General features: G+C 57.8%; 1 protein-coding gene across 4 annotated transcripts in view; it reads right to left on the bottom strand.

The window, feature by feature from the left end:
* Nucleotides 1-2,114: 2,114 nt before the first annotated feature.
* Nucleotides 2,115-20,250, bottom strand: part of SEMA3F (semaphorin 3F) — a 28,688-nt gene continuing 10,552 nt past the window's right edge. For 2 of the 4 annotated variants that reach the window (XM_061196850.1, XM_061196848.1), the window contains 16 exons: nt 12,546-12,706; nt 12,388-12,450; nt 12,146-12,265; nt 11,367-11,459; nt 9,709-9,802; nt 8,207-8,326; nt 7,852-7,991; nt 7,389-7,732; nt 7,078-7,222; nt 5,997-6,219; nt 5,269-5,357; nt 5,095-5,136; nt 4,754-4,911; nt 4,496-4,563; nt 4,082-4,215; nt 2,115-3,422 (listed from right to left, as the gene is read on the bottom strand). In XM_061196850.1, the coding sequence (XP_061052833.1) occupies nt 3,012-3,422; nt 4,082-4,215; nt 4,496-4,563; nt 4,754-4,911; nt 5,095-5,136; nt 5,269-5,357; nt 5,997-6,219; nt 7,078-7,222; nt 7,389-7,732; nt 7,852-7,991; nt 8,207-8,326; nt 9,709-9,802; nt 11,367-11,459; nt 12,146-12,265; nt 12,388-12,450; nt 12,546-12,706 (2,405 nt within the window). In that variant the 3' untranslated portion in view covers nt 2,115-3,011. The remainder of the gene's footprint in view (nt 3,423-4,081; nt 4,216-4,495; nt 4,564-4,753; nt 4,912-5,094; nt 5,137-5,268; nt 5,358-5,996; nt 6,220-7,077; nt 7,223-7,388; nt 7,733-7,851; nt 7,992-8,206; nt 8,327-9,708; nt 9,803-11,366; nt 11,460-12,145; nt 12,266-12,387; nt 12,451-12,545; nt 12,707-20,250) is intronic. The other 2 variants (XM_061196851.1, XM_061196852.1) reach the window with 2 other exon arrangements.

Below are 20,250 nucleotides of genomic sequence, written 5' to 3'. Positions count from 1 at the left end.
GCAGAAATAGAGACACAGATGTAGAGAACAAACGTATGGACACCAGGGGGGAAAGTGGCGGGGGGGGGTGGTGGTGGTGGTGGGATGAATTGGGAGATTGGGATTGACATGTATACACTAATATGTATAAAATAGATAACTAATAAGAACCTGCTGTATAAAAAAATAAATAAAATTAAATTTAAAAAATAAAAGCTTTTGCACAACAAAGGAAACCATAAACAAAACAAAAAGACAACCTACAGAATGGGAGAAGATATTTGCAAACGATGCGATCAGCAAGGGCTTAATTTCCAAAATATACAAACAGCTCATGCAGTTCAACAACAAACAAACAATAATCCAGTTGAAAAATGGGCAGAGGAACTAAATAGACATTTCTTCAGAGAAGACATACCGATGGCCAACAGGCACATGAAAAGACGCTTAACATCGCTAATTATTAGAGAAATGAAAATCAAAACTACAGTGAGGTACCACCTCACACTGGTCAGAATGGCCATCATTAAGAAGTCCTCAAATAACAAATGCTGGAGAGGGTATGGAGAAAAGGGAACCCTCCTACACTGTTCGGGGGAATATAAGTTGGTGCAGCCACTATGGAAAACAGTATGGAGGTTCCTCAAAAAACTAAAAATAGAGTTGCCATATGATCCAGCAATCCCATTCCTGGGCATATATCCAGACAAAACTATAATTCAAAAAGATACATGTACCCCTGTGTTCATAGCAGCACTATTCACAATAGCCAAGACATGGAAACAACCTAAATGTCCATCAATAGATGAATGGATAAAGATGGGGTACATATATACACTGGAATACTACTCAGCCATAAAAAGGAACGAAATGATGCCATTTGCAGCAACATGGATGGAACTAGAGATAATACTAAGTAAGTCAGAAAGACACTTATATTTCACTTATATGTGGAACCTAAAATATGACACAGATGAACTTTCATGAAACAGAAACAGACTCACAGACACAGAGAACAGACTTGTGGTTGCCAAGCGGGAGTGGAGCGGGAAAGGGATGGAGTGAGAGGTTGGGGTTAGCAGATGCAAACTATTATACACAGAATGGATAAACAACAAGGTCCTACTGTATAGCACAGGGAAATATATTCAATATTCTGTGATAAACCATAATGGAAACGAATATTAAAAAAAAAGAATGTATATATAACTGAATCACTTTGCTCTTCAGCAGAAATTAACACAACATTGTAAATCAACTATACTTCAATAAAAAAATTCACACACACACAAACACACACAAAGGCTGTCCCTAAACGTGTGGGGAGTGGATACTGGCTCTGTGAGCTGGTGGCTTCAACATCTACCCTGTTGGGTGAGGGGGGATCTGTCCAGGAGCAACAGATCATTCGTGCCACTTTCAACCTTTAGGCCCCATTCGTCCTCTACCCCACCACCATGCTGTAAGTGGGCCCCGGGAGTCTCTGCAGCCCCTACACACTGCCCAGGGGGTTGGGGTGGTGCAGGAGCCCAGGTTTGTTAAACCAACAAGAACCTGCTTTCTATATATTGGGTTTACTTAAAGTGGGACCATTCCACTGCCTCCCCGTCGCCACCTGGCTCCCCTTGCCTGCCAGGTATGGCCCTAAGCCCTGCTGGATCCGTGCGCCTCCATAGCTATTGGCTTCCCCTGCCAGAGCTTGACTCGTTAAATTTGGCCTGGGGCCCCCAGCCCCACTTCCTCCTCTCCAGCAGCTCCCCACATATCCTGGTCTTCCCTGCCTCTGGACATTTGCTTGTGCTGGACCCTCTGCTGAGATCTGGCTGGAAGGATGCAGGAAGAATGGGAATTTTGTTGATTCCCAGGGCAGGGGCAGCTGAACTGTAAGGGCTGTGGATTTGTCTTGCCAATTCTGAGTCCTGAGTTCCTGGCAAGACACAAAGCCAAGTGAGAAAGCAATGTGAACAAATGATCAAACAATTGAGTGAGTGAATGGACGCTGGGCTTGCAAAAGAGACCGTGGGGGAACTGGTGGTCAAGCCACATTGGTGGGGGGGGGGGCAGGAGGGAGAAAATCTGGGTATGGGCTGAACCCCCGTCCTCCCTCCTTTGCCAAGGAGAAAGCCAAAGTCCAGTCCCAGAGCCAGTGTTTATTAGCAAGATGGAACCCAAGGGCAGGTGTGGCCTGAACAGCAGAGGGCTGCCAGGAGCCCCCACCCACCTACCCAACTGCCCCCCAGAGCTATTTACACCCATCATCTGAAGTGGTGGGCAGAAGGGAGCCCTGGGGAGCCCCTGCAGGCCCCAGGCCTCCACCATGACCCCCTCTCCCCTCAGCCTGGACCCTCTGCTTTTCTCCCAGCCCCTGCATCACAGCGGCACGGAGAAAGCAAAGAGGTAGAGTGGCCAGGCAGGGAGGGAAGGAGGGGCTGGAGGGGCTGCCCCACCCAGGCAGGGCTCCTTTTCTCCTGTCCCCAATAAATAGAGAATAAATACCCAGGAAAGGGCTGGCCTTGACTGAGTGCCCCTCTCCCAGGCAGGGGCCGGCATCCTGTGCCAGCCCCTTCTTCCCTTCTCTGAGCGCATCTGAGCCCTCACCCCCACCCCCGGTCTCCAAAGCAGTCCTCGCATCCACATGTGTGCCAACAGCACACATGGGCGAAGGTGTACAGTCCGTGCCCCATCCAGGTAGAGCTTGCTCCCTCCCTGTGTCCTGTAGATCTTGGCGGTGGCTGTCGAGCAGGTAGACTCCCAGCTGAGCCTGGGGACTGTGTGGTCCTGGCCCGGCCCGGCCAACTGGCCGGGCCTGGTTAGGTGGGCTCCGTTTTCTGCCGTCTCTGACCAGCATGGGTCTAAGTTTTGGATGATGCTGCCGCTGAGGCAGGCTATTTACAACCCACCAATAAATACTGTCTTTGCAGGGGCAGGGTGTATATAGAATATAGATATTTTATATATATATATATATATATCTTTTATATTAAAAGGGACGAGGACTAGGCCGGCCCATCGCAGGGCTCAGACAGCAGGCCTCATGTGTCCGGCGGGTGGTGGCGGCGGTTCCGGGGTTTTTTCTGGTCCTGGGGTTCAGGAGGCCTGGGTGCCCCTGGGGCCTCCCTGGGACTGGGGGGCACATGGCGCCAGTAGCCCTGGCAGTACTGGTGGATGAGGCCCACTTCAGGCTGGGCCAGGAGCTGGGCCAGCTCCTGGTAAGGGGGTGTGGGGGGCCCGGCGCCTGAGGGCGGTGGGACGCTCACAGCTGGGGGTGGGAAGAGGGCAGCATGGACGGCGTCCTGGCCCAGTACATGCAGCTGCACTCGTGTGATGACATGCTTGAAGTTGTTCTCGGTGGCTGTACAGGAGTAGAGGCCGCGATCACCAAGCTGCAGGGCGCGAAGCAGCAAGCCCTGTTCCGTGCGCAGGAAGCGGTCGTCTGCACGCATCTGTGGGGGCAGGGGCTGGGGCTCAGGGGCTGTAGGACCACCCTGTTGCCCCGGCCAGCTCCCCGATCAGACCACCTCTGGGGCCACCCCATGCAGGGGCACCCATGTAGAATTTCCATATACCAAGAAAAACAAGTTTCCATATAACATCTGAATAATAAACACTTCCATTTCAGGAGGAATGACCGTAAGGGGATTCTGTACAATGAGAGAATTCTGGAGCACACACACAATTTCTATTTAATGAGAATAAATAGATGTTGGGGCACCCTCATAGAATTTCCATGTAGAAGGGATTGCCTAGAAGGTATTTCCATAATAGGAAGGCTACCCCACAGAATTTCCATATGCTGGAACTCATCCACGTGACATTTCCATACAATGAGGTATACTGCCAAGAAAGTACACATATGGAATTCTCATATAAAAAGGCATGCCTACAAGTAGTTTCCATGTAATATGGACACCCCACAGAGTTTCCATATAACTGGTTTCACCCAAATGATCTCCACATAGGGAAGGGAGCTTGGAAGGACTTTCTTAGAATGAGGGCTGCCCCAGTTTGGTTTCTATACCACATTTCACCCACGTAGAATTTCTACTGTACAAGGGACTCTCCCAACCATGGTGAGGACTGACTGTGGGGCACAGGAAATCACCTCTCTGCGCCGGTCACTGGGATCTCGCTGGAACAGCCACTTAACGGTAGCCTGGGGCGAGCGGGGCTGGCACTCAAGGAAGGCTGCGCTCCCTGCCACGCCATACTGCACAGACTCCACGGCATTCTTATTGGCTGTAGAACAAGAGGATGCCACGTGAAAGCAGCACTACCTCTTGGCAGACTGCAGGCTGGCGAGGGGCATATACAGGGATACCCACCCATACAGGCAGGGCTGTGCCATCAGGCATCCACTCCTTGAGGGGGTGGCCAAGGACATCCCTTCTCCAAAACCCCTCACCCCCTCACCCCCACGGACCATGTGAGAATCCTTCCAGTGGGGGCCCCACGAGCAGCTCTGTGGGCTGCACAGCTCCGCACCGAGGAGCACCCAGTGGTGAGACACAGCACTCACCGTTGGAATTGAACCCACGGCACTGCCTGATGGGGTTCCCGTGCCGGACGTCCTGCCGGCGGCTCCTCCTGGATGAAGATAGCTCCTGAAGGAGTATTCCCAAGAAAACTTGCCCCCCAAGTCTCTATAACCCCGAAACTCCAGGGTAGGATGTCTCACCCATAAAGTCCCCCAGGGTAATATCACATCCACCTCTAGACCTCCAGGACAGAGCCCTGGGTCTGGTGGCCAAAATTCCAAGGGTCTCGGGGTTCATACCTCTTAGAGGACGCTGTATAGCGGGAACAGGCTTGGCCATCCCAGGCACAGTAGGGGTCCCGGGCAAGGCAGCAGTCGGCACAGGCGGCCCCATATGCCTGGCAGCGGTGCAGGCTCAGGTGTGTGACGCCCACGGCTGAGGCCACGTACAGTTGTTGCTGTGGGCAGGGGTAGGAGCTTCTCAGTTCCCTCCCCATAGCCAGCCTTCCTTAGGAGCCAGTTGGGCCAGGCTCCTCCCCTTCTTGTTCTGTGCCTCAGTGTCCCCATCTCTTTGCCAAGGGCTTGACCCCAAGGTGAAGCAGCCTCCATCCCTACCCTCAGCCCACCTCACCAAAACTCACCCTCTTGGAAGAGATGGTCATGGTCTTAACAGGTGCTGGGTCCTAGAAGAAGATAGGGATTAGCTTATGACCCTGGGGACCCCCTTCCTTTCCTGACCTGGAGGTCTGAGGTCAGGAGGTGGTACTGAGGAGGGCCATGGTGAGGAGGCCAGGACTGGGTGGTGTCACACCCACCTTGAAGACCTCCACCTCCTCTAGCATGAGCTCCTCCATCTCCTGGTCATCCTTAGGCAGCACGATGACCTTCTGCACTGTCCCGCGGTCTGGAACAGGCCGGGCAGGGCCTCAGTGGGGCTGAGGACGCTGGGAAAGGGGCACCAGCCTCAGCCCCTTCCCCCACCAGGGCCCAAACCCCCCAAGGGCAGTGGAGTGGGAGCTCTGTGCCAAGGTTGAAGAGTTGCCCCCAGATGAGGGGAAGAGGTCTAAGGGGACTGGCCCTGGATAAGGGGGTAGTCACAGCTAGAGTCTGCCCCTCTGACCCCAGACCCTCATTTTGGGAAGTTGCGAACAGGCTGCAGGAAGTATTCCCTTATGTTGAGGGCTACTGGAACAGCGGTGTGTGCAGTTTGCATGTGCACACGAGAGCATGTGTGTCAGTATTTGGACCCAGGTATCCTGGAGGTGTCTGGCTCTGTCCTCCCTCTTCCCGCCCAAACATGGGTCCCCAGGCACCCAGTGTCCCTGCTCTCCCGGCCACCAGGGATAGGGATGAAAATGGGGTTTCCCCATCCCCATTCTCAGTTATCCTGGTAGTAGAGAGAAGCCTCCAAAGGATGAAGGTGGCAGAGCTGACACTGACAACCCTGTAGTAACCCCCTAGCAGGGCAGGGCCCAGCCCTATGGATCAGTACCCTCCACCCAGTGGGCCCAGTGTCGGAGGGGCCGGGAGCAGCAGTGGGTACCTGTGCCCAGGAAAAGCACCTCATAGCGCCCGTCGGCTGCATCCACCTGGTCCACGGCAACAGTGGTGAGACGGTAGGGAGCGCCTGTGCGGACCACTAGGGGCCGCCGCTGCAGAGGGTAAACGGCCTGGTACATGAGTGGGTGGGTGCGCATGAAGTTGATCACTTCATCAGGATAGTCCTTGGTGGACTTCATGGATGGCGTGAAGGTTCCACCAGGGCACTGCAGGCAGGTGATGAGCGTCAGGCCCAGGCTGCCCAGGGCACTCTGGACCCATTAGCTTCAGAAGAGGTCTCCGCTCTGTCTGTCCCCACCAGCTCCACCTGCTCCGCTTCTCAGAACACCCATCTGGGCTTTTGCCCAATACCCAACCTCTCTGCAGGTCCTGCACCAGCTGAGGTCCCAAGGTCTCACATGGTCACATCCCATGGCCATCTCCCCAGCTTCACGTGCCATGACTTTGTGGCAGCGTTTGGCAGAGCTGACAATGGCCTTTCTAGGTCCTCATCCCCACCAGCTTGTCTCCTTCCTCTGACTGTTCTTCCAGTTCGCCCCTTCCCCAGCTCCACCGCTGCTCAGCAGGAGGGCAGGCCCGGAGCTCCTTTAACACCCTAGGCATGTGATCAGATCATGAAGCTCTCCTGCTTAGACTCCCGCAGTGGTCCATGTCACACCAAGATCAGGTGAATCGCCTCCCACTACCGCAGGGGCTCCTGCCCACCCACACCTCCAGCCTGCCTGGGAGACTTCCCTACAACTTTCAGCTTCCAAACAGCCTCCCAGAGGGAGCAGCCTGCCACACCCAGCCACCATCTTTGTTTCAGGATCCTAGCTGGATTCTTTCACAGCCCGACACTGTGTGTAAATGGTGTTTTCCTTATGGTGTGTTTTGTTTTAACTTCAGCTTTATTGAGGGTGAATGGTGAGTTTATATGTGTGTATGGTCCACCTCCGCCCCCGCCCCCGCCAACTTGGCTGTGAGTGCCACGATGGTGCGGCCCATGTCTGCAAAGGGCCTGACCCAGCAGAGTTCTTGTGGAAAGAGAGGAAAGGGAAAGGTGGAGTGAGTGGGGTCCTCACCGTGCCGGGCCGTGGGTAGGGCATCTTCCCTGAGAAGGGCATCCATTGGTAGTTGGGGCCCTCCTTGTGGGCAAAGGGCCCATTGAAGACCATGCGAATGTCAGCCATGGAGTAGACACACACGGCAGAGCCTCGGAACACAGAGCTGCGGGCAAGGCAGGCTGCTGCTGCGGGTGGGGCAGACCCTTGGCCCAGGGTCCCTCCCCAGCCTGCCCTCACCCACAGCTCCCCACCAGGATGGGGTCCTCCACAAATCATAGCCCCCCAACTCAGCCACACCCTGCCACTGCCGGCCCCAGCCCCAGTCTCACCCCGAGGAGGTAAAGACAGCATAAATGACTGGGTTCCTCACATCCTGGGTCTGCTGCACAAACACATCCTCTGGGGACAGAAGGAGAGGGGGCTGGGAGGGTACCTTGGCCACGAGCCCCAAGGCCCTGCCCACTCCTGGGTGGGGGGCACCAGGCTTCCCCTGACCACCCATCCGGCCGCCATCCCCTGCAGTAGCCATAGGCCCCCGCCCGCCTGCCGGGTGCTCACGGAGCTCGTCAAAGTGGGTCTCGATGCCATCCTCGCCTGGCACAGAGCAGACCAGCCTTGCCTTCAGGAATGTGCTCCACTTGTTGACCAGGCAGCAGTGGCCGCCGTCATCGTTCTGGGGGGCAGGGGGCAGGGGCTGGGTCAGATCAGCTCACTCACCCCAAAGACCCTGCCAGAGCAGGGCTGATGGAACCAGGACTGGGCCTGGGGAGGGGGCAGCAAGGGGCCTCATACCAGGCAGATCCGCCCGATGCGGGCATACACGGCGGGGCTCTGCGGTGCCTCCGCGGACCGCTCACGGAAGAAGAAGTAGAGCTTGTCGTCGTTGCGCTCGGCGCTGTCAGGGATGAGCTCGGCATGGATGAATGAAGGGTCTGCAGGCGGGCAGGCGTCAGTGGACCGCACCTTCCTTGGACAAGACCTCTTTCCCGGGCCAGGTACAAGAAGACCCCCAAGTCTTCCGGGGATAAGAAACTACCCCCGCCCCAGCCAGTCAAGGGCCAAAAATTCTCCCACGAGTGTTTCTTTATGATATCTGTGCCACACCCCAGACATGCTGCCCGCTGGAGGTGTTGCGGGCTCTGCTCACCATTGAGCCACCGGGAGTTGTACTGATCCGTGCGCATGGCCGTCTGCTTTCCAAGCGTGCGGAAGATGGCTGCGTCGGTGCCCATGAAGTCGATGTACACACCCGCATAGAGCTCCTCATCTGTGGGTGGGCCAGTGGGTCAGTCAGGGGGGCGCCCTTGGCTAAGGCCGGTGCACAGCACAGATGACCTCCAGGGCAGGGTCCCATCTCCCCCTCAGGTTCTCCAGGGCGATTGTATCACCAGTGGGGCGTTGGTGAATGTTTTAACAACTGGCTCTGGGAGGACTGGGATTAGTAGCAGTTGGCTCTGATTAGCAGCCAGAGCCAATTTCTGTGGTGTAAATACTCCCACCATGGCTGATTTCAAGCTACTAACCTGAGGTCACTGAAAATAGAGTTGGGAAGACCTGCCAAAACCATTGTCTAGTATTTCCACCCAATAGATACGAGAGATGTAAATAATCTCAAGAACATAGATAATAATAAAATGTAGTAAAATAATTAGGAAGTAATGAGTTTTGAGTATTTTTACCTTTGTTTTTAAAGTAATTTATTTAACTGTAAGTGTATATAATTTACTTTCTAATAATAGCTGTGTTTAACAGCTGGCCCACAGAATACTTGAAAATTTAAACAGAAAATTTGACAAACACACTGGCTCCAGCACACCACTCCAAGTCTTCCCTCTAGACTCCCCCAGGGCAGGCCCTGTCTTCCCCCATCAGACTCCCTGGTCTGGACCCTGCCATCCGGCTAGGACCTTCTTACTCACCAAGAGTGAGAGGATAATGCCCACCCTCTGCCTTTCCCAGGCTTGGAGGTGGCACACTGCCCAGCAGCTGCTGAGAGGCAGACTCGGTTGGGCAGCCAGAAAGTAGGCAGAGTGCAGGGACCTGGGTCAGCAGTGGGCTCGCCCAACCTGGGGGTAGGGGCAGCAGCTGCTTCTGAGGTCCCAGGCAGGACTCCTCCTCAGAGAACATTCTCCCAACTCTCCCAGACACTTGGCCAGACCAGAAACAAACTCCCCTAGCTGGTCTCTGGGCCAGGACTCTCCATTGGTGCTGCCTTGTGGGCCTCTCCCAGCCTCCCAGACAATCCGAGAACAGGCTATGGGACCACCGCCTCATACCACCCTCAGTACAGACTCCGTTTGTCTTCTCTTCCAGGAAGCCCGTGGCCGGGAGGGTTCTGGCCTTTGCATGGACCACACTGTGGATTTCAGGGTAGAATCTGCCCCCTGAGCCCACCGCACCCCCATTCGAGGGGTGGGATGGAGGCTCATACAACCTAGTCTCTGCCCCCTCAGCGCACACTGGGGTCTGGTCTGTACCCTTCCCCTTGCCAAGTGGGGCCACATTGCGGGGGTGATGGGGGGGCAGGTTTCAGACACAGCAATTTCATGGTCTCTTCCCTGGGGTAAAGTGTTGTTGCCATGCTCCCTGCTCCAGAGGCAGAGATCACACCTTTAGGCTTTAGAACCAGGGTGGGGTGGGAGCACTCACTGATGAGGGCTGAGGCTGTGTCCAGCTTGGGGTCGTAGGGACACTTGCCCTTTCCTGACTCGAGTTTCTCAGGCTCCAGGTAGAAGATGTAATCCTGCAAGGCAGAGAGGGGCTCAGCATCATCCAAGCCATCCCGCAGAGGAAAGGCAACGGTCATCAGGCTCCCAGGGTGAGAGCGAGCCCCCAGGGAAACCCTGAAGCCACCCTGCTTCACTCCCCAGATCTCATTGGGTTTTAACTCTATCTTGCCAGGTCTCCCAGGGCAGGGTGGTGCTGAGGGTTCCCAGGGAGGTGCTTCCTGGTCTAGATCTCAGATAAGACCTGGGAATCACGTCTCAGAGGACTCTGCTTTGGGGACCATGAGAGGGGCATCAGGTGGGCTTATAGGGGCTGAAGCCCCTCCATGCCAACTGGTTCAGGAAGACTCTGGCCGGGGCCCCCTTGGGCCACAGAGGCACAACTCTTTGAGCTGTGGCTGCCTGTCTTGGGCCACGAAGGGCAGGGGTACTGGCCAAGGGCCTGGGATCCTGTCCTTTGCCATCAAGTCCCACCAGGCCAGAGGGCTCTGAGGTTATTGTGTCGCCAGGTTTTGTGCCCTACCTGTGGTCCTCAGAATAGACTAATAGGCCAGGGCCTTTTCCCTGCCCCTCAGCAGAGCCCCCAGCTCCACATGTCTCCACAGGGAGCCGGGAGTTGAGGGGTCCAGCCCAGACCACATGGAATTCACAAAGCCTCCCCCATGCCTCCCAGCCCATCCCTGAAGATGCTAGGAGGAAGGCTGGTGAAGGCACTGGGACCAGGACGAGCTCATGAGTAGGTTAAGGGAGGAAGAGGAGAGAGGCACAGAGGCAGGAAGGAGGTGGCAGCAGGTGGCAGGGATGGTGATGGGAAGGTGTACACAGGCCTGCTTCCAGTTACACTCTGCACACATGACTTCCTGCACACATGGGGCTGCACACACAGCTCGGCACGCATCACTGCCAACACACGGAACCCACTGTTCACACCCTGGGCACACACACGCAGAGTCTGAGCGGCCCCACTTCTCAGCACTCCCTGCCACAGACACGCGGGCACAAGTGACCACTTGCTCTATCACTCACCGGCAGCCCCTGCCCCCCTGCCCGCCCCTGCCCAGCCCCAGCACCCCCCAGCCCCGGCCCAGCCCCTCAGCCCTGTCCTGGGTCAAGTCTAGTAGACACACAGCTCTGCCCCTCCCACCCCAGGGGTTAACCCGTGCCCCAAGCGAGGCATGGGGCAGGGACACCTAAGAGCTATGTGTCAGGCTGCACACATGTGCCATTTTCCCACGCTGGGTGCTAAGCAAGGTGTGGGTTGGAGAGTGCCCAACGCGTGCCCACGCATGTCTACACACGTGTTCTGAGGGCGGAGGCATGGCTGTCCCCAGGGCTCCTGTCTTTCCCACCTGATGGCTTCATGATTTCTTGTCACACTGAGGCTGACATGAGTCCAACTGGGAATGCCTTCAGAGGCTGAGGGCACTGCAGGGGAAGGGGTGGGAGGGGGGCACAGAGGTGGACGGAAGACCGTGGGGAGGCTGGCCTGGGGTGCAGGCTCCTGGCTGGAAGGCCAGGCCCAGGATGAGTTCGGTTCAGAGGCAGTGCTGCCTGGCAAGAGCCTGGAGGGATGAGGCCCACCTGGCGTGGGGCTGTGGGCGTCGGGTGGAGGGCATCATCAGTGGCTCTGCTGCCTCGGCCTCTGACCACCTGCATCTGGGTCCAGGGCGTGGCCTGAGAAGATGAGGAATACGGGTTAGAGCCAGGGGTGGCAGGGGCTGGGGGAGCGGGCTTGGGCTGCCAGCTTCTCACACCACACATGCCAGGAACACATGGGAGCACCTGAGCCCCCAGAGCACATATATGCGCCCCTGTGTGAACACATACACACAGCTGGGGCACACCTGCACACACCTGTGCCCCTTAGGTCCAATCATTCTCACACACTCCCTACAAGGTCACACCAGCTCACACACATGCCCACATGGAAATGGAGGAGGGCAAAAGCGGGCAGGGTGGGGCAGAGCTGAGGAAGGGGCAGCTCTCCCCCAGGCCGTATGGCAGAAGCTGACCCAGGCGTCCAGCCTCCTGATGCTGAGGCCCCCGCCTGGCCCTCTGGCTTTGGCTGCAGGGGCACTGTCCACATACGGAGGAAGCGCTCACTACATGCCAGGCACAGTGCTAAGAGCTCTGAGAGCGTTAGTTCACTGCCTCCTCCTCACACCGACCTGTGAGAAAGGCAGCTATTAGCCCCATTTTCAGGAGAGGAAACTGAGGCTCTGAGAGGTGGAAGAAGTCACTCACCCAAGGTCACAGGGCCGGGAAGTGGCAGGGCTGGGGCTCAAGCCCATCCTCCCATCAGAACCCTGGAAGGTAGCTATCAGTGGGGGCAGCACAGGGCCAGGGTGGGCGAGGCTTACCTGTGCGCGGCGGCCGCGGTTTACATAGGTGCACATGGGGTTGTAGGCGCCGGTCCCGCACACATACAGGTGTGTTCGGTTCCAGGGCTGGATGAGCCTGACGAAGTTCCCGCACTCACCCTGGGGCCAGAGGGAAAGCCAAGGAGGTGCCCAGATGCCTGCCTGGCCCCAGTGCCTTCCTGGAGTCCCCTGTCCCCCGCCGCCACCTCCCACCACCCCACCTGTGACCCCACTGCACTCACGTTGCCATCCTTGCCTGAGAGCACGCACTCCTCAATGCGCTGTGGGGAGGCTGCCCAGTGGATCTGCCAGAGATGGAGGTCAGAGGGCCTGATGGAAGGGCTCCCAGCCCTGGGGCACGCATCCCTCACCCCCCCACCACATCTGGGCTGGCCCTTACAATGAGGGGCTCGCGGTTGATGTCATGCAGGTCCAGGGACAGCACGTAGTCCTTGCTGCCCACATACATGCGGTCGTGGTCCTCATCCTTGAGCAGGATTCGGTAATCAGTTGTGTTGAGCAGGAAGTTGAAGAAGTGGGCCGTGCCTGTGGCCTTAAGCTCTGTGGGCAGAGGGCAGAGCAGCAGTGAGGGCTCTTGGAGACCATCCAGCCGTACCCCCTTTGACAGAGGGGGTAGCCCCACCACACGGTCATCTTAAACCCCCAGCTTCCCCTCCAGGGCCTGCTTGGTTCCCTCTCTAGTCCCTGACATTCTGGGAGGAGAAAGTGGGACAGGTGGGCAGGCCAGGGAAGGGGCCACACCCAAAGCTGGGGCCCTGATTCATGGGCAGCCCAGCCAGTCTCTGGGTCTCAATGAAAGGGCAGTGGGCGTGGGCCAGGGTGCATGATGGCATCAAAGACTCTCTGCTCAGGTTGGGGGTTAATGCTCCCATGCTCATGGTGGGGCCAGCTTCCCACAGGGGCCTAAAAGGGTTAATGAGCGGGGGGGTGGGGGGCAGGTGCATCCAGGACAGCTCACAAATGCTGGCACAGAGCCAGGGTGCCCTGTCCTCACCCCAGCTGCCAACAAGACAGAGGGCAAAGCTGGCACACAGCAAGGTCCCCACCTTGTCTGAAGCAGGTTAGCCAGGACACCAGAAAGCTCTGCTGGAGCCAAACTGCCCAACAGACCTTGGGCTTCCCCCAGACCCCACAGGGTTGCTGACGGTGGAATCCTCAGGCCACTCTGAACCATCCAGGAAGTCTTTCCCAGGAAAGAGGCCCTCCCCCTAGTGCTGCAGAGTCCCCGGGGCTGGGGACAGGGTCCAGCTGAGTCCTCAGTTTCCCTTCTGCGTGAGTCTGGCAGCCCTGGCCCTCTCACCCTCAGGTTGCTGGGGGAAAGTCCTCCTTTCTGGGGATGAAAGACAGGAGGAAACTTGGCTAGTGATAGGCCAATGACAGAGGACTCCGGGAAACTTGGTCACCTTCCTCTGGGAGAGGGAGTTCCGAGGGGTCCCCTTGGCAAGTCGCTCCTCCACCCACCCCCAGCTAACTTTAGCTCCGCAGGAGAGAAGAGATTGCAATGAGGGTGATGAATATTCACCAGCACAGGAGGCCTGAGATGGCAGCACACAGAAGCGTATGTATGCATGCACATGGCCCAGGTATACACACACGCACATAAGTGTCCTACATCAGATGACGCATCCACTAAGGGGAACATACACATCGCATCTCCCTGCCCCACATCTGGTAACCCATTTCACAGGTGGGGCGATCAAGGGGGAGGCCTGGAGAGGGAGAATCTGAGCCCTGGGATCTGAGGTCACTGAGAGCCGTAGATGCTGCCTGAAGGTGGAACCAGCAGGTGGCCCCATCCCATTAGTCAAGGCCGCTGTCTCTGACTGGCCTGGCTGACCCTGACCCCTGCTGTGTGCTGGAGACCAGGGAATGGAGCTGGAGGGGCTGTGCCTGAGAGCAGCTTTGAATGGGAGCTTCAGGATGTGCTGAGATGGGTGTGTGAGGTGGGCTGGGAGCCAGAGGAGTCCCACAGCAGACCCAGAGCCCACATCTGAGGGCTGGGCAGGGCAAAGGCCTTGCCCTACCCAGCTCTGACTATGGCAGCAAGAGAATACAGGTGATGACCTTGGCCCACCACTGGGACACAGGGACGCCAAGGGATCAAAGGGCCGATCCCTGCCTGGCTAAAGCCTCATCGGCGGTGCCTCTGAAGTCCTGGGCAGGGCACCCTGGGCACCTGTCCTGCACCTGTTGTTGGGCCACTCGGAGTCCCCCGCCTGGCCACCGGGCCATAGTGACAACAGGAAAGTAAACACTCTCCCCCACCCCGACCCAGGGCCAGGAAGTGGCCAGAGAGGAAGTGGGGCTGCCAGCGGAGCCCCCCCAGGCTGGGACAGCCCGCCAGGGGTTATTTATACCCTGGCTGGGGGCATGGCCTTGACTGTGCCCTTACCCGTCCTGCTGGGCTAGGGGGCATTTGGGGGGCAATGGGGGGAAGGGAGGCGAGGCTGAAGTGGGCACCTTCAGACGCAGGCACCTAAGGTGGGGGGAGCTCCAAGTACCTAGCCCCAGGGATGCAACCAGCCATAATGCCTACCCTCCCATCCCTACCTAGCCTTGGGTCCCTATAATCCAGACCCTTCCCCTTTACAGTGCCACGACCCCCAAGTCCAAGTCCCCCTCCCAAGTACAGACAGAGGAGACACCATTCAGCAGATGAGGAAACTGAGACCTACATGAGGAGCAGGAGACCAGCCTTGATCTGACATCCTCCCTCTCAACTCTCCGTGCCCGTGCCCTTTGGTAGAGATGGGAATGGAGGGAGCCTCTCACTTAGTCATCCAGTACCTATTATGTGCAAAGCCCTGTGCTCATTAACATCCAAATTACAGATGAAAGGCACAGAGCAGGGAAGTGACATGTCAGTGTGCATGGAGAGTGATATTCCCACCCAGGTCCATGGCTTTTTGGGCTAAAGGAGAGGCAGGTGCCAGCAGAGCCAGACCTGGTGGTGGGGACTGCCTGTTGGGAGGGCCAGGGCCGGAAGGTGACTCGTCCTCCATTGACAGGACACATGACTCAGGACCCTCGGGACCCCTCCCAGTGGCCACGGGATATGGCGTCAATGGCTCTGTTGTCACAGGATGTGATGTTTTGGTCTCTGTGGAAACTAAGGTGGGTGTGGGGAGCCCCCATAAGGCTGTGTGGGGTAGGAAATGGGTGGGAGCAAGGGTGAGGAATCTTTGGCTCTGGCATGGGCTTCATGACCCCAGTTGCGGTCTCGGAGCACTCATTTCCCTCATGCCAGATTGTAGTAAAGAATTAAAATAAGGGTCCGCATGATAGCCCTGCACCCCCAGCTCCAGACAGGAAGACTGAGGCCCAGGGGAGAGTGGTGCTCACCTTAGGTCACAGGGTGAGGAGTGAAACTGGTGTGCTGCCCCCACCTCCTCACTCTGCCGCAGGGTAGAGGAACAGGGGGCCTTCACTCCTCCAAGAAGCCCGGGTCAGGGCAGATGGTGGTTGAGTAGCCCTGGGCATCCTGCTCTGACACCTGCAGTGTCAGCAGGGCTAGAGGCTACTGGCCCCCAGCCCCACTGACGAGCAGGGACTTGGGCCAAGGGGACCTGGGGGCCTGAGGGGGCATGGATGTATGTGGGGGAGCTGACATGGACTGAGGTTGCTCCTGTCCTCAGGCCAGTCCCCACCTCTGCTCCACTTGCCCCAGGCCCAGCTCTGATAGCAGGAGTGTCGCCCCTCCCCCACCCCCAGGACAATACAGAGGGAGGGGCTGGGGCAAAACCAAAGGCTCTGTGGGTGTCAGGGATACAAGTTTGTATAAGCTTTGACCTTGGGGAGGGAGGGTGGTGCGCCTGAGTGATGCTCCAGGGAAGAGCTCCCCACCCCCATGCCCTCATCCAGGCTGGGCACAGGTTGGGTGGGGTGACATCCGGGAAGGCTTTTCCCGTCATGGGGAAGGAAGAGCCTTTTCTGGCATCAGACACCTCATTTCCGCAGTCATTTCCAGCCTCTAGCACTCTCCCATGGCCATTAGACACTTGGGGTCCTGGCCCAGAACGGCCTGGCAAAGGTCCAGAGGCAGGAATTTTCTCAGTGTATAGGAGGCTTAATCCTGGGGGTCTCTGTTTCCTCCTCTCTGGGAAGCAGCTGATGATGCCTTACTTTAAAGGAGGTGGTGGGCGAGGAGAGCACTGAGGAGGCGTGTCTGCAGCCCTCACCCGAAGACCCCGAGTGGGCGGCCCCCGACCCCTGCTGCCCGTCTCTAGGACACCAGGTCTGTTGCCAGTGAGGCAGGGGCTGCTGCAAAAGGGGGGTCTTGGATCAGAGATGGGTACCCCGCCCCCTTGGTTACAGCCCTACAAAGCAGCAGGCCCTGACAGACAGTGTCACCTCTCTGGGCTGTGCTTGGGTACTGGGAGGTGATAGACAGGTCCCGGCAGCTCAGCCCTGACCTCTGACTTCATGTGGGCTGGTCCAGCCTTAATCCCTAAGATGAAGAGAAATGAGGCTGGGGGTGAGGGGTGGGGGTGCTGGCCAGGGTCTCTGGTCAGTACTTTATCCCCCTGCCCTTCTGAGGAGGGAAACTGAGGTGGATAAGGAGATGGTAGCAGTGGCAGCAGCAGGAATGGCAGGGTCCCTCCTGGACACCCCCGTGGGCTCTAGGGAGGGTTGGCCCCCAGCCCCTTTACCACTCCCTCAAGCTGTGAGGGGCCCCAGAGGAAGGCCCAGGGGCTGGGCTGACCCACTGGCTCCCGGCCTAATCCTCTTTTAATGAGCGGCCAGCCGGAAGGCCTCAGCCCCTGGCCACAGCCTTGTAACCCTGGAGCCCCAGCCAGGCGAGCTGGGGGCAGGGCCTCCCTAAAGCCTTTGCATGCACCTTTCTCCCTGCTCAGCACACCCACCTCACTCATACCTCAATGCCAAGACTCCAACCCTGGCCAGGCCAGTCCAGGGCCCCAGCATCTGCCTTGACATACCAGGGTGACATCTGCCTTGTGCTCCCATGGACCCTCTCCTAGGCATTTACCATTTGTTCAGGTCCAGGTCCCACATGCGGCTGGGCAGGAGAGGCTGTCACCTTTGATTCAGGGGCTGGCTCTCCCAGTCCCACCTCCCACCCCACCCCTAGGGATGTTCTAGATGGGAACCCCTAGAAGCCAGACCCAGGGTTTTGCCGGGGGCTTAAGCTGCCTCCTCCCTGGGGGGTAGGCTCCAGGTTCCTCTGGCCCCAAGCCCCTCAAAATCTGTCCTCTTCAATCCCATCTCTGGATCAGGCTGTCCAGATTGGAGACCCAGAAGCCTCCCTAGGAGCCATACATACTCGCCTCTCTTCCCCCTAGGCAGGTGAGCCAGGTCAGTGCCAACAAAGCCAATTACAGCCGCTTTCACCCAATTAGCAACTAATTATGGCCTCATAGTCCATTCAACATAATTAACATGTAAATGACTCCACGTGTTTATATTCAATAACGGCTCTGATTGAATTTAATTTAAAAGTCTGAACTGGGGACCCAGTTACCGTATTTCATCACTTAGAGCTGCCACTTCCTGGGAATGTCAGCTCCTCCAGGGGAGAGGGACCCAAGGCCAGAGTGAATGGTGGAGGGGCAGGTGCCAAGACACTGGCCCAGCGCTGGAGAGGGTGGAGATGGCTGTAGTCCCTGCCATCCTGACATGCCTATCCCAGGGGTGCGGGGAGGTGGTGAGGTCAGAAGAGCCCCCAGTGGGACCCGCAAGATGGGAAATCCTCTGGAACAAGGGGCCCCTTCTTAAGGGCTACTGTAAACATCGCAGCTGTTCAGTAAACACCAAGCTGGAGCCGAGCTGGAGCAGCCCAGCTGGGCTAAGCTCTGCTGCAGGCTTCCCTCCCATTTTGGGGGCTAAGGGCTGGGGGTTGGGGGTTGGGGCCTGGGGCCTGGGACCAGCAGGCCTAGGCATGCTGTTCCCACGCCCGTTCCGCCCCAGCGCCCACCTGCTCCGCCCAGGAGAAGACAGGCTGGGGGCACAGCTCATCCTGACCCGGGAAAAAGCCAGGTGGGAAGGGGCAGCAGAGTCACTCCCTGGCACACACACCTGGTGGACAGCAAAGGTTCTACACCTCTCCCCACTAAGGATGTCCAGTGACTTTCGACCATTGTGTCCCAGCAGGTAGGGAGCCCTCCAGCATCGGTGCCTCCATTGATCCCTGCCCACCCCCAGGACCACATGATGCCTGACTGTTCTAGGTCTGGGCTGGTGGCTCAGGGGGCCAGGATGTCCTACCTGGACCCGAATGGCGTGCACGGCTGCCTAGGAGGACACCTTTGGGCATCCGCAGGCCAGGCAAAGTTCAGAGCTCTTGCCCAGCTTGGAAAAGACACAGTGTGGTCAAGGAGGCTGGTTTGAAGGGGCAAGGCAGTCCCTGAGCCTGGGGTGGGAGGAGGGGGCCTGGGCCAGGCAAGCAGCTCACACTGGAATGTGCCCCAAGAAGTGGGAAGGGGGTGGGAAGAGGGGCTGGTCCTGAGGGGAGGGTGGCACCAATCCATTTCTCAGGTGGGCAGAGTGGATCAGAGCCTCCAGTTCCACAGGCCTCGGGGGCCCACCCCTCCTCCCACATTCCAGACCTGGCCCGGAAACTCCTCACTCCTTCCTCCACCACCTCCTCCTCCCTGTGACTGCAAAAGACAACAAACTCTCCATGGCTCATTTACTCTGATAAATCAACCAGACGGACAGGCCAGGATGGGACCAACAGGCTGGTGGGTGTCAAGACCCTCCCCCTGCCCTGGGCCCAGCCCCCATCTCTGCCCCCCTCAGACTCCTGGGGTCCCTGCAGCCCCTTCACATCACCTACCCAGAGATTCCCAGGATGTCCCAGACAGTCTTCGCGCCCCCCCAATATTCAGATGGGGAAACTGAGGCACCGCACAGACAGATGTGTGCTCAGGGTCAGCCTTGAGGGATGTGGTGAGGCTGTCTCAGGACTCCAGGCATGACTTAGCTGGTCGCCAGTCCAGAAAGGCAGCGAGTACTCCACACAGGCCTGGTGCTAGGACTGGAGGGTGCTAAGCAAAATGACAGCGTGAGCAGCCTTGAGCAGAGGAGCCTGGAGTGCCACCCATTCCACCTCAGGCGCTGCAGGAGCCCAGGAGGCCCCCACATTCTAGCTGTTGCTCTGCAGTTGTAGTGTAGGACCGACAGGAGCCACCCAGGCTGGTGGACCAGCAGGTCCACACAGTGGACTCTGCCCCTGGAAGGAAATGAGGGCATCAGCACTGAGCCCTAAATGGGAAGAAACAAGGCTCTTGGCTGGGTGCAGAGACCTTAGAGGAAAGAGCATGTCCGGGTAGGAAGCCACGGAGGGGTCATGGTAATGATGGGAGGAGATGCAGACAAGGGGGGGATCAGGGGAAGGAAGGAAGGAAGAAGACTGGGGGAAGGGGGGATGGAGCCGAGGCCTCACGCCCCAAAGGCCTCCTGGTCCCTGGAGGGGCCTGTTGCTTCGGGGTTGTCCCTGCCCTGCAGAGATATAGCAGATAGGCAATACTTGCCAGCAGCCCCAGTGAGAATGCCACAGGTCAACCTAGCTGAGCCTCCCTCCGCCACTGGCTGGCCTCCTGGAACCTAGGCCAGCAGCCACCGCCCAGACCCCATTCTTTGCCGGGTCAGGATCAGTAAGCAACCCCAGGAGGCCTCCACCCTCTCCCAGGGGCTGCTCAGCAGCCTGGGGGGCAGGGGTCTGCAGGCCTGCCAAGCTCAGGCACCCACGTGAGCTGGGCTTTGGATTCAGATCGGAGCCTTCTGGCATCCAGGCCTCTGGCAAAGGCCCTCTTGCTATTTCTAAGAAAAATGCAGCAGGAATCTTCTCTGCTTCTCCAAAGCTCCAAGGGCTCCCTTGAGGCAGGGCTCAGATTCCCAGGACAGTGCCAGGTCAGGCCAAGAAAACATACTCTCGGGCCAGTCGTGTAGATGCCCAAGTGACAACCCAGGTCTGGTTACCCCTAGCACAAGCTGTAGGAGCTAGAACAGTGCAGGGCCGGGTGGTGGGTGGGGGTGGGTTGCGGGCTGTGTCACTAAAGCTGATCGTGGGCCCCAACCAGACTGGGACACTCATCTCCGGGAGAGCCCCCTCCATGGCATCCCTT

This window comes from Eubalaena glacialis, chromosome 7, assembly GCF_028564815.1.
Source record: "Eubalaena glacialis isolate mEubGla1 chromosome 7, mEubGla1.1.hap2.+ XY, whole genome shotgun sequence".
Classification (NCBI taxonomy): domain Eukaryota; kingdom Metazoa; phylum Chordata; class Mammalia; order Artiodactyla; family Balaenidae; genus Eubalaena; species Eubalaena glacialis.
The sequence above is the reverse complement of the archived record's forward strand: the minus strand, read 5'-3'. Positions and strand labels throughout refer to the sequence as shown.